The 17,126-nt window shown below is 42.7% G+C and overlaps 1 protein-coding gene across 9 annotated transcripts; it reads right to left on the reverse strand.

Moving 5' to 3' along the window:
• Positions 1-989: 989 nt before the first annotated feature.
• Positions 990-15,333, reverse strand: SLAMF7 (SLAM family member 7). Of its 9 annotated transcripts, XM_030824101.1 has the most exons (7): positions 15,243-15,333; positions 5,650-5,967; positions 4,074-4,346; positions 3,745-3,864; positions 2,719-2,822; positions 1,972-2,034; positions 990-1,123 (listed from the first exon to the last, which is right to left on the reverse strand). In XM_030824101.1, the coding sequence occupies exons 1-7, from the start codon at positions 15,295-15,297 to the stop codon at positions 1,052-1,054; spliced, it is 1,005 nt and encodes a 334-aa protein (XP_030679961.1). In that variant the 5' UTR covers positions 15,298-15,333; the 3' UTR covers positions 990-1,051. The 9 variants fall into 9 exon arrangements, with proteins under 9 accessions (XP_030679961.1, XP_012367033.1, XP_012367032.1 ...); XM_012511579.2 differs by lacking the exon at positions 5,650-5,967 and having other exon boundaries at positions 1,052-1,123; positions 15,243-15,297; XM_012511578.2 differs by lacking the exon at positions 5,650-5,967 and having other exon boundaries at positions 1,052-1,123; positions 3,745-3,866; positions 4,037-4,346; positions 15,243-15,297.
• Between the last annotated feature and the right edge of the window lie 1,793 nt (positions 15,334-17,126).

Raw genomic sequence — 17,126 nt, forward strand, 5'->3', positions numbered from 1 at the left:
TTTCCTAATTGAATACCCTTTATTTCCTTCTCCTGCCTTATTGCCCTGGCCAGAACTTCCAACACTATGTTGAATAGGAGTGGTGAGAGAGGGCATCCCTGTCTTGTGCCAGTTTTCAAAGGGAATGCTTCCAGTTTTTGCCCATTCAGTATGATATTGGCTGTGGGTTTGTCATAGATAGCTCTTATTATTTTGAGATACATCCCATCAATACCTAATTTATTGAGAGTTTTTAGCATGAAGGGTTGTTGAATTTTGTCAAAGGCTTTTTCTGCATCTATTGAGATAATCATGTGGTTTTTGTCTTTGGTTCTGTTTATATGCTGGATTACATTTATTGATTTGCACATGTTGAACCAGCCTTGCATCCCAGGGATGAAGCCCACTTGATCATGGTGGATATGCTTTTTGACGTGCTGCTGGATTCGGTTTGCCAGTATTTTATTGAGGATTTTTGCATCAATGTTCATCAAGGATATTGGTCTAAAATTCTCTTTTTTGATTGTGTCTCTGCCAGGCTTTGGTATCAGGATGATGCTGGCCTCATAAAATGAGTTAGGAAGGATTCCCTCTTTTTCTATTGATTGGAATAGTTTCAGAAGGAATGGTACCAGCTCCTCCTTGTACCTCTGGTAGAATTCTGCTGTGAATCCATCTGGTCCTGGACTTTTTTTGGTTGGTAAGCTATTGATTATTGCCACAATTTCAGAGCCTGTTATTGGTCTATTCAGAGATTCAACTTCTTCTTGGTTTAGTCTTGGGAGGGTGTATGTGTTGAGGAATTTGTCCATTTCTTCTAGATTTTCTAGTTTATTTGCATAGAGGTGTTTATAGTATTCTCTGATGGTAGTTTGTATTTCTGTGGGATCGGGGGTGATATCCCCTTTATCATTTTTTATTGCATCTATTTGATTCTTCTCTCTTTTCTTCTTTATTAGTCTTGCTAGTGGTCTATCAATTTTGTTGTCAAATTAGTGAATTCTTTTGATTGATTTCTTTGGGCTGAGAATTGTTTTTTTTTTAGCAGAGACTTACGGGAGTGCACTGCTGTCTAGATAACATTCTCATAGGCAAATGGCCTTGGTGTGTCTGGCATCGTGAGCAGTGAGTGGGGATTTTCCATCTGAAGACAGACAAAAAGAAAGCAGAGTGAGGGAGGTGAACAGGGCTCTGGATCTTCCATGGAGACCCTGACATCCAGGAAACTATTTCCAAGGTTGGCCAACCCAAATTGGCTGGCATGCTGGCTCCCACTGTTTAATCTTAATCACCCCTAGCTTAGAGAAACTATTCTTTAAGTTTAACCCATATTTATCTTGCTGAATGCTTAATGAACTGAACTTTCCTTGTTCAGTTGTAATAATTCACTAAACCAACCTTTTCTATTACTAAGCAAACTGCTTTAATGATTCTTATCTTTTTGGATCTGTTTGGGAGAGGAAGAAAAAGCAGACAGAAAGATACCATTACTGCTGCCAACCGTACCCTGTGAAGGAATAAGCATTAAAGCTACTGCATTAGTAGTTTAACTGAGGGGAGGGTGCAAACCAGATGTAACATAGCTGGACCATGGGAGAAAAGTAGAGATCTCTCCCTCCTACAGTTTTCCGGTGTCTCAGGAGCAAGCTGGGGTCTCTTCCCCACCTATTCCTCTCTTCATTCCATGCACAACCTAAGCCGTGGTCTTTCTCCTTGTCTGCAACTTCAGTCAGAAGCCTTTTGATTTTCTCTATTATTCCTATCTAGAACCTCTTTCCTACTCTATTTGTTCCAGATTACCCAATTTGACTCCTAAAACACAATTCTCTTCCATCCCTCATGTTCTCGTATAACCCTAAGCAAAGGGAATGGGGAACTACTAGGGTACTCCAGAGAGCATGAGATCCCTGGATCCAAGAAATTTTGACCTAAACATGAAGCAGGAAAATAAATGGAACCATTAAGATGAAATTAAGCTCTAAAGCTTCTTACCTTTTTTGGTATTTCCACAGTAGAATAAACCGTATTTGCTGGATCTTCCTTTAGGATCGTTCTCTATTAAAAACAAACAACAAACAAAAGAAATAATCACCCACCTCCTGAATCACATAGACAAGGCCAGAGAGACATTCAGAATCCAGACAGGGGAAAGCAGAGATGGGAGAAGATGTGAGAGGAAAGGAGGGTTCTGGAACAGGGAAGGGCGGTAGGAAGTTCTCTTGTTGGTGAGTGCTATTATAATAAATTTTGATAACTTTTTTCAGGAAGCCATTACATTATTTTTAAACTGTATTGTGTTTAAATGAATTTCAAAAATATTATATATCTATATATAGAGAGAGAGAAAGAGAGAGAGAGAGAGAGAGAGACATCTCTAGAGAAGTCTTCTGATACCATGATTCAAACGTCCTGTCAAAGTCACACTCTTCTACCCACTGCCTTATGCAAAAGGAATCTGGCCTTTTGTGTGGCCGTTATGAACTGTGGAGGGGAGCAGGTGATTTCATAGACCACAGCATGAGCATTATGAGTCAGAACCAGGTGCTCCAGAGACCACCAGCTTCTTCTGCACGGAAAAGAATCCATGAAGACTTGGAGGAGGCACAGGTGCATTGAGTTTTAAGGCTATATATCCTCACTCCCCTCTTCATTCCCATGTTGTCCAAACCCATGGAAAAACCTCACAAGGAGAGCCTCAGAGACAGGATCAGTCCTCAGGAAAGATGAGAAGGGACTCACATTAGTGTGAGGGATTGTGTCGTACTCTGTGTTCTCTCCAGAATGGGGGCATATGTTAGGAGTTTCCCGACAAATGTCTGCTCTCTTCTTCTCTTCAATGGACTCTAAAAGCAAGTTGGGAGAGAATCAAAGCCACCTCTCCAACCACTCACCACTTCCACTGGCCCACCATTTCTCCTGGATGACCCACTTAGGGTGACCAACCATCCAAGTTTCCCCCTTAATGGAAGGGTTTTCAGGATAGAGGACTTTCAGTGTTAAAACTGGGAAAATCTAAACAAATCAGGATGAATTGGCCACCCCCATCATTTCACTTCCTGATCTCTCCATCAAGGTGGTCAAAGTGGGAAGTAGAGAAAGTCAAAGACACTTTCAGAGGGGCTTCCAGGAGGGAAGGGAGATTTCAAAGTCTGCAAGTCATACCCAACCAATGTTAGGTCCCTCCCCATCACCCACATGGACAGTGGGAGCCCAGAAGACCAATCAGCAGGGTTTAGGAACACAGGATGGGGTGCAACTGGAGAGAGACAGGGAAAGGCTTCCCCAGGAGCCATGTGTCTAGTGGGCAGTAAAGCAAGGTCTTGGGTTGATCCTGTGGAAATGGTGTGAGTGGTTTGTGGGCTCTGACAGGGATAGGAAGGATTGACTAGAGGATGCTGGTCTGTGGGGACCTCGGAGTTGGAGGCCATCACCTCCCAGGTCAGGTGAGCAGAGTCAGCAGTGTGGTGCCTGTATCAACAGAAGAGGCACATCAGGATGTCCCTCTGGGAGAAGGAGAGAAGTGAGCCCTGGAAAGGGAACTGAGAGAACCGTGTCCTCAGGAAAGACCTCCAGCACTTTCTCTACTCCAGAACTAAGGAGCGCAGGCTGACTATGTGCTTCTTGAGGGCAGAGACTGTGGCTTCTTCATCTCTGCATCTTCAACACCTCATGCCAAGTCTGGCACACAGCTCTATATGTGCTTGTTGAATCAATGAAGGAGAAAAGCATGAATGTGGGTGAGGACAAAAATAGTACACGCTCTACCTTCTTGTCTCTCTCTCTTCAGAAACCAAAGAAATAACCCCAGTACAAAGAGACTGAGCAGGAGGGGCACCAGCAGGAGACACAGGAGGACCATGGAGGAATCTGGGTCATCAGCAGCACCTTCAGAGAATGGGTGGGGCACAGGGAAGGGAGAAAAGTCAGCTCAGGAAAACGACCCAGGTCTTGGAGCACCTGCCACCTTCCTCCCAGCCTGGTGACCACCCAGTAGCCTCCAGTTTCCATACAGTGTCTGTTCCCATGGGGTCTAGGAGCTGAAGATGGTGTAGGTCCTGGGCAGAGCCTCCTATGGAGAGGGGAGAGGCAGTCACCTCCACAGAGCTTCCTGGCAAGGATGGGGCTTGAGAAGTTGCTGCTGACAGGGTTCCTGGCAACGCAGATGAAGGCCATATCACTTTCTCCCCATCTCCAGGAGATGGGGAGGATGGGCCCATTGTGGGACTCATTGGCTTCTTGCCCCAGGGCCTTCCAGGTATAAATCACATCCTCTTCCCCATGTTCCATGCAGCATGTCAGATTGGTCACACAGGTGCCATTCTCATTGCTCTGCAGACCCATGGTGACTTTAGGCTTTGACAGGTGCTCTGCGAAAGAGGAAGGACAACCAGAGGTGGAAACTCTGCCTATAGCTCTCCATTCTCTGAATTATCCTTGGATACTTTGGACCTGAATCTCCCTGGGAGCTCCAGACTGGAGAGAAAGCAGTAATTCAGAGCCGAATCTTCATTCTTATCTGGAAAAGAGAACTATCTAGGTCTGCTTTACCACAGCTACATAATAACAATAATAACAATAGAAATAATAGAAATAATAATGCAATAAGAATGTAACTGCCATTTACTAAGCATAGCCACATGGCAAGCACTGCGCTAAACGCATGTTAGATGTCCGCTAATATTATCTGTTCTAGAGGTTCCCTAGTCTCTGTCCTCAGGCTTCCCTTTACTCTCTAGGAGAGTTCACTTTACTCTCTAGGAGAAAATTGTATTGGAGTAGCCCTTCTGGCCCCCTTCTCTACCCTGTGCTCACTCCCCTGCCTCAGAGAATGAGTAATTGTTCATTGGTGAGATGGTAGGAGTCTGACATTCATCATTTACCTTTCTCTACTCATGGGTTTGAGACGTTAAAGATTGCAGTTCAAATGTGGTTTGCCCTTTTCCTTCCTCCCCTGACTAGTTAGCCTGCAGAATACATATCTTCTGTTCCCTTCAACCATGTCTATATGGAAGACACACCTGGATCAGGTGCAGTCCCTACCTCCTACAAGCAAGTCTGGAGGCCCACCTCCTAACGTTCCTGATACTGTGGCTCAGTGAGTGAGGCAGCTAGTCTTCCTGTAGATGTTTGAGTCATTGTTTCATAATTTTAACTTCCCTGGATGAGTGCCAAGGTCTAGAATTCAAAGGAAGCATTTCTCCTGTCTAGATTTACCAGAAATAATGCGGATATTTTAATCCTCTCCTTCTTGCATCTATTTATCAATTGGTTGTAACCTGTAGATAAAGAGGTGTGATTGATACTTTGCCCAAAAATCTTCCTAAGGTACGCATTGCTTTCCTCCCCACTACAGATATGGAAACGAAGACTTGAAGAAATTAAATAACTTGGCTAAGGTCATGTGACTAAATAAAGAAGCCAGCATTTGACCTTGATCTATGCGATGGCCACTGCACATATCAGCCATCGACTGCACCACGCTGCTTCTTATAGCATCTCTGAGTAGGCAGGGACCTCAGGGGTCAGCTACATCTACTTCATTCATGCATAAGTCCCCTCTCCCACATTCTTGCCAAGTGTTTATCCAGCCTTTGCTTAAACATCTCTCATGTCAAGGAGCTCACCACCTCACCAAGGCAGCCATCCACCATTGGAACTGATTCTGCTCACCATAGACACGCAGCACATACTTCTGAGTGGAGGGATGCTGGAGGGATGAGCTGTATATCTCCACGTTGTAGATCCCTGAGTCATTCTTCTTCAGTTTGCTGAGCTTCAGGGAGTAGCCTCCATCTGGGAATTCTACTCTCTTCTTATTACGATTTTGGGTCACTATGATAGCGCCTCCTGGCTGTGTGGTGACAAGAGGGGTTGTGTTGAAAGTCCAGACAATAGAGTCAACTTGCTTTACTTCGGACTCCAGGGGGAAAGTCACGGCCCCACCAACGGAACCGACGAGCTCTTTCACAGGTCCAGAGGCTGCTGACCCTATAAACACAGAGAACCATAAAATAAGCCTGATTTCCTGTCCTTATCACCAATTACTCACCCTTTTTGGGTCCTGGAGAGATCTGAGAAACCCACTCAGTCCAACACAACCAGCTCCTGGAAAAGCCTTTGGAACCTCATATGGAGGTCCCTCACATGTTACCCTGTTATGTAAGTGCTCACGTGGAAGCATTGATATTAGAAATTTATGTATCACAGCAATCTTAGTTCACTCCCAGAGAGTATGACTTATAAAAAAATCATTCGTTATGTGGTTGTAGGTGAAAAACAGTTAAGAATGTCTGCTGAAGAAACTTTCAGAAGTGGCCAGCTGAGCACTACCAGTAAACAGGTGTGGGAAGTAAGTCATCTTATTCTTACCTATTAAACTTGAGAGACAGACTCTGGGAATAGCACAGAGCAGTGACAGAATTTAGTTTGGGACTAGCAGTTTAAAAGCACAAATTATAATCTTGATTAACACTTCTTTTTTTTTTTTTTTTTTGAGACAGAGTCTCACTCTGTTGCCCAGGCTGGAGTGCAGTGGCACAATCTCAGCTCACTACAACCTCCACCCCCTGGGTTCAAGTGATTGTCTTGCCTCAGAGTGATTGTCTTGTTTCAGTCTCCTGAGTAGCTGGGACTCCAGGTTGGCGCCATCTTACCCGGCTAATTTTTGTATTTTTAGTAGAGGCAGGGTTTCACCATGTTGGCCAGGCTGGTCTTGAACTCCTGACCTCAACTGATCTGCCCGCCTCGGCCTCCCAAAGTGCTGGATTGCAGGCATGAGCCACCACACCCAGCCTTGTTTAACTCTTAAAACAACTTTTCGAGGAAACATTCTTTATATTCCTATCTTACAGATCAGGAATGTGAGACACAGTGTGGGTAAGTGACTTACTCAAGCCACCTAGTAAGAGGCAGAGTACACACCAAAACCCACAGGGTCGAGACCTTGAAGGGCATATTTTATAGATGAGAAAACTAAATAGTAGAAATGAAAAGAACTTATTCAAGGCTGATAGAAATACAAAAACTAAGACTAAATCCTTAAAGGTGAGGCAGGGTAGGTAGTCAAGGAAGTAACAGTGTTCTCAGGCGGCAGTAACTCTGGTGACCCTACAGTCAATACAATAAGCCTCAGCATTCGCATTGTAATTGAGCTCATTTAAGCAAAGCTATCTTCAGTGAGAACTTTCCTCTGTAGAGAGCATGCGGATTTTGATTTTACTTGTTCTCAAACTGACCCTTTGCTCATTATAATAGTAAAAAACACACCCATGGGTGGAGATTTAAGATGCTAATGAGACAGGAGATTTATGAAGAAGCATGTATAGCTACTGTGCCTGTCCACCCAGAGGACCACCAAGAACATGGTTACTAGTAACACCTCTTCCCACCCTCTTATGATAATCATGTAAGACTCCCATAAAGGGAGTCTCCCCAGTGCCAGTCTTTGCTGTCTCATCCTTACGGGCAGCTCACCCTGAATTTTCCTTCTCTCAGAATATACTGTCTTTTCTGCACTTAATGTCAAAATATTCTTATTCTTTTGCAATCAATTACTCTATGCTGTATTTCCTTTGCTGTGTGTCTCTCATATAAATTCTTTTAAACTAAGTAGACAAGAACCGAGGTCTCACATCAGCTGTCAACAAAGGTGTTCTCCTTAAAAGTACAAAACCCAAAGTTATTTCCCCTTCAGCCTCTTAACATAAAGTGTCAGGGTGAAATTTTTAAATGGAATTTTTATTAATTCAGTCACGAAAAGCACAAAGGAAAGAAGCAAAGCCAACAAAACAGCCAAGCGATAGGATCCTGACAGTTCTAATGATGCTACTGCAAGGCTACATGGTGACTTTTGTGGTTCCTGTGTACTTTTGACCTTGTTGGTCCTTCTTCCATAAGAAATATTAAAAATCATATTTCATGACTGTTGGTATAAAATGAATGTGATCCAGGCTGGATTCATTATATATTCATTGTTATTGTTATTGCTATATTCATTTCTCTTCCGATTTTAGAAGAAATTAAAATTAAAACTATTTTGGGCCTTATGCGCAGTGTCTCCTGTGTCTAATTGGCCCTGTGAGACTGACCAAGCATCCAGGCTCTGTTTCATTTCACAGCCTGCTCTCTTAGACACAATCTTTTCTTCTACTCCAGTACGGATGTAACTCATGCCTTTTCTAGTAAAAAGACAAATTCCTATACAGACATATCCAGATATCAAAAATTGCTTCATTAGAGATTTATTTCTTTGGTGCCTGTTAAAATCAAATATCTTGGCAAGAGTTTCCAAATTATGAGTTGTCATGTATTAAATGTTTATTCTGTGCCAAACATTTATTGTAAAGAGTATGCCTAACACTCAAAGCAATCCTGCAAATTAGGCATTTTGACCCTTTTACACAAGGGTCAGCAACCTATAACCCATAGGCTAAATCTGGTCCACTGCCTGTTTTTGTAAATACAGTTGTACTGGAACACAGCCAGGCTCTTTCATTTACATATTGTCTATGGATCCTTTTTCACCACAAAGGCTGAGTTAAATAATTGTGACCATGATTTATTGTCGTAAAACCTAAAATATTTATTCTCTGGCCCTTTTCAGAAAAAATTTGCTAACTCCTGACTTCATGAGAATATTGAGATTCAAACAACAATGACAACAAACAACAACAGCTAAGTAACTTATCCAAGGGCACAAAGCTAGCAGGTGATGATTTGAGGATTTAACCCAATGTCTCTCCAGCTCTGGGACCTGGACTCTTTTCACTATGGCTCAATTTGAAGGCCCCCTGGCGTTTGTACCAGCTCCAGCCTTCTCCCTCACTCCCCTTCTCCATCCCCCTAAGGGGCTCTAGTGTCAATTTCAAAGCCCTTGGGTGCCATTGAACCATAATTTCCTTCTTGTCCTTTGGTGACCTTCCCTCAAGCATAAACTGCCCTACCAGTGCCCCAGGGTGAGGAAATCTGATGCTACCAAATGGTGACCCACTCCCTTGCTTACAGATCTGAAGTCTCTGCCAACATTTTGCTAAATTTGTCTCCAAAGTACTGATTCCTCTTCTTGGGTAAGTATCTTTTAGGAGTTGATTTCTCTTTTCAAACATTTTTCCCCCTATAATGTATCAGTTGGTACATATATACTTTGGATTACTGAAGCTTTTATCAAATCATCCCATTAAGTAATCTGATTTTTTTTAAAAAACTATTCTCTCTGCTTCCTTAATAGTAAGGCCGGGATGGTTTTTCGACTGCTCTCTTTGTTCATCTTCAGGAGTGGCAAGTCAAAATAGTGCCGGGAAATGTTACAGACAAAATCAATTTTATTCTGAAATTTTGATCAGTTAATGCATTTGTTCTTTTACTTCAACAGCAAAGATGAAAGGGGTGAATATTATGAAATCAAATAAAGATTGGGTATCATTTGGCCCCAAATGGGTACAGTTTCTACACTTAGGGCAACCTTCAAGTAATTTCATTTTCACATTTCATTTTGAAGCTATATTTAAGGTGAGGAAGTGGCAAAACTACAAGGATGTGGCTTTAATTGCTAGCATGTGTGCAATTACTCTTTTCACCCTTCCACACACATAGTGCTGTATTCTCAGGGTAAATGCCAAGGGGCATGACTTGTGTGGGATATAAGAAAATGTTGCCAAATTCATTGTTTCTTGTTAGAATACAATTTGAGAGTGACACAGGGCAAATTACCAACACGAGCCTACAGATGGAGTATATTGTTCTATCTTAAATGTATCTTCAGGGTGAGACAAGGGATAACAAAAGAAAACAGTAGCTCCATGCCATTCTGGGAATGTGGGTTCAGAGGACAGGGGTAGGGTTTGAGAGTCCTAACCAGTTTTGCTTCTACTTCTCAGCTGACTATGAAAAGGGATCCAGAAACAAGACACTTCTTTTTTCAGTTGTCCAAGGCTGAATTGAAGCTCTTCTTTCTGTGATGGCTTTGCACCTGCGGTGTGTGACCCTATAGAGTTTTACCATATCTAAGCAGGTCACACTTGTCAGATTCAGTCATTCCTTCTTTTAACAAGAATTTATTTAGTTCCCATTGTTTAGGAGCCGAGGGTATAACTGGGGAGAAAGACAGTCATAATTCTGGCACTTATGGAGTTGGTAGATAGTCATTAAATAAATAACTACATGTGTTATGAAAAGGGAAGATGCTGGAATTGGTGGCTTTTGCCTGTAATCCCAGCACTTTGAGAGGCTGAAGCAGGAGGCTCACTTGAGGTCAGGTGTTAGAGACCAGGCTGGGCAACATAGCCAGACCTTGTCTTTACAAAAAATGAAAAAATTAGTTGGGCCTGGTGGCATTCACCTGTGGTCCCAGACACTTGAGAGGCTGAGGTGGGAGGATTCCTTGAACCCAGAAGGTGGAGGCTGCAGTGAGCCGTGATCATGCCACTGCACTCCACCCTGGATGACAGAGTGAGACCCTGGAGACAGAGTGGCTACCAACCTCTACCCACAAGACTCGAGAGGATTGGGTCCCATGATACTCATCCACTCTCCTCAGGTGCCAACCTTCTACCTGAGTCGGTGCAGTGAAGGTTGTAACCTGCCTCTTTTACATCCATTTTACCCCTTCCTCATTCTGTACAAGCCAAATGGTTTGGCCTACCCAGTTCAGGTGGTAGCCCTTCTCATGTACAGTAATTAGTTCAGGGGTGTCACATGACATGGGTTGATTGTATAAGGCCAGGATGACAATGTATTGCGTGGAAAGATATGCAGCTGGGACTGCCACTCACATGTGGCCACCACACAAGCATCCCGGCCTCCTCCCTCCCCGATCCTCAGCTCACTTTCTACCTCACACTCTTGTTTGTGCTTTATCGTCCTCTCTCTTCAAGTACATCTTATTCAAACCCCGTATCTAGTTCAAAGCTCTTCCCTGAGGAAGCCTCCAACTCTTCCTCACACACATCTCCTGAAAATTTATCACTAATTTCACTTCACTGACACTTTAAATTCTCCAGAAAGAAATATCCTCCCTGGGTGGTCGCTGGATATATTATTTTGCTGTGGATTAGCCAATGATTGGTCCACAGGATTAGAGGCCAGATCACCCAATGATGGGGTCACCAAGTCCTGCCCAGAGAGGGGTAGAGGTGGCTTCTCCTCCTCCAGCATGTGGCAGAGGGAGAAAGGGCTCTGGCCTAACTGGGAGTCAGGACCCTGGGTCCATTCTGGTGCCTCCGTAGTCATAACTCCAGCAGCAAACACCTGGTGTCACTCTGTGGTTTGTAAGCCAGATCAGTGGGCATCCTCTCTCCTGATCCTTAGAACAGCCCCATAAGATAGAACTTAAGCCCTGCTTTATAAATTAGGACACTGGAGTTTTGAGAAGTGGGGTGACTTTCCTAAAGCCCCAGTGAAGAAATGTTGGAAGAGGGAAGAGGAGTTAGCTCCTCTGCCTCAGGGGTCTGTGTTGTTTCCACTACTGCTTCACCACTTACCACTTCGAGTTTTGGTTTCTGAACCCTCATACAGGAAATAAATAACAACATTTAGTTTCCAGGCATTTGGGGAAGATGAAGTGTAAATACAGATTTGAAAGCATTTTGAGAAGTACAGAGTAGCCTAACAAGAAGGTGGGAGGCGGGTGACAAGGTCGGGAAATGAGAGCATGAGAGTCAGGCCTTGAGGAGGCTTCCCATCTTTTGGTTTTATTTCTGCACAGATAGCTAAAAATGAGAAACAGAGATACCCCAAAACACCTTTGGATGGCTTCTCAGCAAAGCGAGCCAGAAAGTTAAGATGGCCATGAGCATTCCCCACTACATCCCCCGCCTGCCTTTGAAGTTGGAGGGAGCTGGGGCAGGAGACCCTTTGTCTTTTGCCCCAGCCAAGACTCAGATGTCTTTGCATCAGGGGGAGTCAGCTGTGAGATTCCCTATGTAACAGGAAGGGATAACAGGTCCTACCCTTTGCCACCTTCCTTTCCTCTTGGTTGTCACCTCCTCCCCTGTCCTGCCCCCTAGAGTCTCCAGAGTTGAGTGGAGGGAAGGAGCCCGATTATGAGGAAGGTACATTATCAGTGCAGCCAGAACCAAGGGATGGTGATACAGCGGGAAGACTTTGGGGGAGGGGAGAGTGGAAAAGCCTGCCTCCTGCTTGCCAGCCCCGTCCTCAAGCACTTCTTTGAACATTTGGTGCCTCTGTCCAAATGTACCAATGTGTTGTGGCACTCTCCTCATGAAAACCATGGACCAACCCAAATGTCCAACAACGATAGACTGGATTAAGAAAATGTGGCACATATACACCATGGAATACTATGCAGCCATAAAAAATGATGAGTTCATGTCCTTTGTAGGGACATGGATGAAACTGGAAAACATGATTCTCAGTAAACTATCGCAAGGACAAAAAACCAAACACCACATGTTCTCACTCATAGGTGGGAATTGAACAATGAGAACTCATGGACACAGGAAGGGGAACATCACATTCCGGGGACTGTTGTGGGGTAGGGGGAGGGGGGAGGGACAGCATTAGGAGATATACCTAATGCTAAATGACGAGTTAATGGGTGCAGCAAAACAACATGGCACATGGATACATATGTAACAAACCTGCACATTGTGCACATGTACCCTAAAACCTAAAGTATAATAATAAAAAAAAAAAATAAATAAAATAAAATAAAACAAAACAAAAAACCATGGACCAGAGCATCTCAGAGCTGGGAAGAGTCTTAGGGATTACTTAGACCAATCCCATTTCACAGATGAGAAGGCTGGTATTCAGAAGGTTATGGTGATGTTTCCCATACCAGTGGAAGGCCAGGATTAGGAGCCAAGGCTCCTAAGGCAGGATTTTACAGACCGTGCCCTCCAGCCCCGCCACCTTTGGAGGCTGTGGCAGTGCCTCCGTGTATTTCTTGGGAGCTCAGGAGGTGGTTTAAGGGGTGAGCGTAAGATAGGAGGCCATGGGACTTGCCTCCGTTAGAGAGGTTTCAACTCTATAGATTGGAGTCATTTATTTGTTTTTTTTCTGTGTAAAATTTCATTCCATAAAAGGAAACCATGGATTAAAAAAAAAAAAGCAAAAAAACCCCAAAGTGGTTTGAAATCTATTGCACTTTACTCAAGTCACCCTTAACGAATGTACTCACGAAAGAGCAGTGTAATTCAATGCCACACAAGGCAGTCACAGACAGAGGCTTGAAAATTTGCTGCTTCACCACACACTTTTCCCATCACTCTAGCCCTAATCTATCACATTCACATTTAGGTTGCTCACCACTCTGCTCCCCACTCATCTCCTGCCCCCTCTTCCTTGTTTCTTCTGGTTCTTTTCAACACTCTCCCAATTCCCCTCACCCACTTTTTTGTTTTCTTTTTATTGATTGTCTCCTCAACACTACTGTATCATCAAATCATTGGCAGATTACTGTGCCCATTTTTCAGATGAGAATACTGAGGCCATGAGAACTGCTCCTTGGACCCTCTGAGTTTAGCCAGGGTGGCCCCCTGTTGGTACACCCATATCCCAGAAACAGAGCTACCTGTTCTTCTTGGGCCTTTCCAGTTTCTACCTCAGATTTATGTACCTGGAGAGGGAAGAAACCCCAACTGGTACTCCCTGAGGAAGATTTGGCTCAAATGCACATGTAGTGAGCATCTCTTTGGTGCCAGGTCCAGTGATAGAAGGCTTGTTGTGATTAAAAGAGCACTAGCTTTCAAAACTCAATCTCTGGCTACCTTATAAATGTTATCTTGCCCGAGAAATGTGATCTCTCTGCTGAGCCTAAGTTTCCACAGCTGTAAAACGGATAATGATATCTGTCTTACAGACTTATGAGGAGGTGGTATGAAAAACACCTGGGATGTAGTAACTTAATAAATGGTGATTATTTTAATAATTATTTTGCATTTGATATGTCATTTAAAATGTCACAATAATTCTGCAACTTAGATTTCATTCTCTGTTACACACCTGAGAAGAGCAAGGCTCAGAAGGGAGGAGTAATTTGCCCACAATAATACAGCTACTAAGTCAAAGCCGGGATGCGCTTGTCCAGTGCCAGGATTTGTTCCACTGCCCTGCCCACTGGAAGTTCCAGGACAATCTGTCTCCTTTCAGCCTCAGGAGGTACACTACACAGGCTGCCTCTGGAGCAGGGCAGAGGGGGACCTGCATGGCAGTTTTTCATACTTGTGCTCTTTCACTGGCCGATTTCAGGTGGCCACCTGTAGCTTTCAAAATCTCTGCAATTTTCCCCAACCCCTCCACCTTATCTCCCTCCAATTCCATTTGTGCTCATCGTTTCCGTTCAGGGAGTTTTTTTTTTTTTCTTTTTAAAGTGAGAGCCTATTCCAGAACCACCTGGTTAGACCCAGGTACTTCCCAAAAGTAAAAACTTCTGATGAATTCAAAGCGGGTAAGAGTCTGCTGATGCTGACCACTTAGCGAGGCCAGATGATGCAGGAGAAAATACTGGGGGCACTAGCTGCCTGCGTGGTCTTGGGCAGATCACTTCAGGCAGGCTCAGATACACATAATGAAGCAGTTATGTGAAGTCCTCATAGAGTGACCTCATGGTAGTACCCGATGAGATTGATGACAGAAGAGATGTTTCTCACTTATGGGGCTCCTGATCCTTTTTGAGAGCCCTTAGGATAGAAAAATCTTCAAAGACTAGAATAACAGTGACAGGTGCAGAACCATCCTCTGTCCTCCATGGGATTAAACATAAAGTGCCTATGATATGAGTTGGTTCTCTAAGTAGAGACTGATTAGATTGCTTGAGTAAGGAAAGAAAATTCAAGTGGTTCTTTCCATTTATATTACTGTTATGCATAACCAGTTTTATAAATACATTTATAAGTAAATAAATACATACCTGTATAGTGTCATTTTGTTCTTAAAGTTGCCCTCAAAAGGAGAAAAGGCTAGAATCTAAAGTTTCTGAGGCCCAGGAAAAGTTTAACATTCCTTATCTAACTCATGGCAGAACCTGGATTAGAAAAATGGTCTCTGATACCCAGCACCACTTCTTTCAGCTCCTTCATCCCTGGGACAGTCAATAGGGAAGTTAGTTCCCAGAGCCATTTTTCCCCCTCCCTCTAGTCTCTTCCTGACCTGAGAATCAGAGATCAGAGATTAGTAAAAAGCAAATGTTAGATGAGAACACAGAGCCTCCTGAGTTGAGCCAGAGGCCCAGAGTGGAACAAGAAACCTGGAACTATTCAGGATGGGGTAGACATGAGAGTGGAAGAGAATCCCGCTGGACTCACCTGTGAGCTGCCAAAGGATATAGATGACGGTGAGGCATGTTGGGGAACCAGCCATATTGCTCTCTGGAAGTCAGCCACTGAAATGAACCACTTCCCTCTCAAGTATTACTCAGACCTCTTCACCAGCTGATTAATTTAAAGAAGTGGGAGGGGTCATGCCACAGACATGTGAGACTGAGTAATTGCTAAATTATCTTCAGAGTGAATGCAACATTTTACCTTGCCACCAGCAATCTATGAGAGATCTATTTTCTCCTCATCTTCATCAGCATTTGGTATATTCCCATTTTATATTTTAGCTGTTTTAATAGGTGCTGCAGTGATACCTCACTGTGGTTTTAATTTGCATTTCCCTAAAGCCTAATAATGTTGAATGTCTTTTCATGTGCTTATTTGCCATCTGTATATCCATATCCTCCTTGGTGAAATGTCTATTTATGCCTTTTGTCCATTTTATAATCAGATTCTTTCTTTTTTTTTTACTGTTGAGTTTTGACAATTCCTTATATGTTCCAATTATAAGAGAGTCATTTGTCAGATATGTGGTTTACAAATATTTTCTCTTGGTCTGTAGCCTGTCTTTTCATCTTCTTAATGGGGTCTTTTGCAGAGCAAAAATTTAAATTTGATGAAATTCAACTTATCAGTTTTTTTTCTACCCACACTAGGGCCCAAAGGTTTTCTCCTGAAAGTTTTATAGTTTTATGTTTTACATTTAAATGTATGATCCTGTTTTAATGTCAGGTGTGAAGGTTAGGTTGAGATTCACCTAAATATATTGTCTCTATTCATTGAGAACCATATCAGGAAATATGGTTGACAGTTTTTTTTCTTTCAACACTTGAAAAGTGTCATAACACTCCTCCCCTCCATGGTTTCCATTGAGAAATCAGCCATCATTTAAATTGTTTTCCCTGTAGGTAATGTGTCATTTTTCTCTAGCTGTTTTAAAAGTTTTTTGTTTGTCTTTAGTTTTCAGAAGTATGATTACAATGTGTTTTTTTTTTCTTCTGCCTGTGGGTGTTCAATTGTTCTACTACCATGTGATGGAAAAGATGATCTTTCCTGCATTGAATTACTTTTGTATCTTTGTCAAATATCAGCAGTTATACTTGTGTGGGTATATTCTGGAGCTATCTATTCTATTTAACTGACTTACATAATATAATTATTTATATATCAGAGCTTAAGTTTGCCATGCTATTATTTTCTCTTTGTTCTTCTGGAGTTTTGTTTGTTTATTTTGTTCCTCTGTTTCACTTTCCTGGCCATCCTGTGTGTTACTGAAATATTTTTTATAATTCCATTTTGATTTATCTATAATGTATTTTTTTGAAGAGTTTTTTTACTGGTTGTTGTACATATTACATTTTATATACATAACTTTTGATCTACCTATCAGTGTTGACATTTTACCAGTTCTACTAGGTATAGAAAACTTAACCTATATTATGTTTCTTTATTAGTCTATCTTTATACTTGTCTTAAATATATTGTCTATATTCATTGAGAACCATATCCGGTAATATTACAAGTTTTGCTTCAATTGTTGAACATAATTCCGAACACTCAAGAGGAGAAGGACAATCCATTATATTTACCCATATTTTAACTCTTTTCATTGTTATTTCTTTATTTCTAATGTTTCAAGTTTCCTTCTTTTTTTTTTTTTTGGACAAAGTCTTGCTCTGTCATACAGGCTGGAGTGTAGTGGCATGATCTCGGCTCACTGCAATCTCTGCCTCCTGGGTTCAAGCGATTCTCCTGCCTCAGCCTCCTGAGTAGCTGGAACTACAGGCTCATGCCACCATGCCCACCTACTTTTTGTATTTTTAGTAGAGATCAGGTTTCGCCACGTTGGCCAGGCTAGTCTCAAACTCCTGA

The sequence above is a fragment of the Nomascus leucogenys genome, chromosome 12 (genome assembly GCF_006542625.1).
Source record: "Nomascus leucogenys isolate Asia chromosome 12, Asia_NLE_v1, whole genome shotgun sequence".
Lineage (NCBI taxonomy): Eukaryota > Metazoa > Chordata > Mammalia > Primates > Hylobatidae > Nomascus > Nomascus leucogenys.

Coding starts and splice junctions, on each gene's coding strand:
- SLAMF7 (XM_030824101.1), bottom strand. CDS start 15,297: ATGGCTGGTTCCCCAACATGCCTCACCGTCATCTATATCCTTTGGCAG. Junction 4,347..5,649: donor GTATGTGCTGCGTGTCTATG/GTGAGCAGAATC, acceptor CCTCTTTCGCAG/AGCACCTGTCAAAGCCTAAA. Junction 1,124..1,971: donor CTGTGGAAATACCAAAAAAG/GTAAGAAGCTTT, acceptor GTCTGTCTTCAG/ATGGAAAATCCCCACTCACT.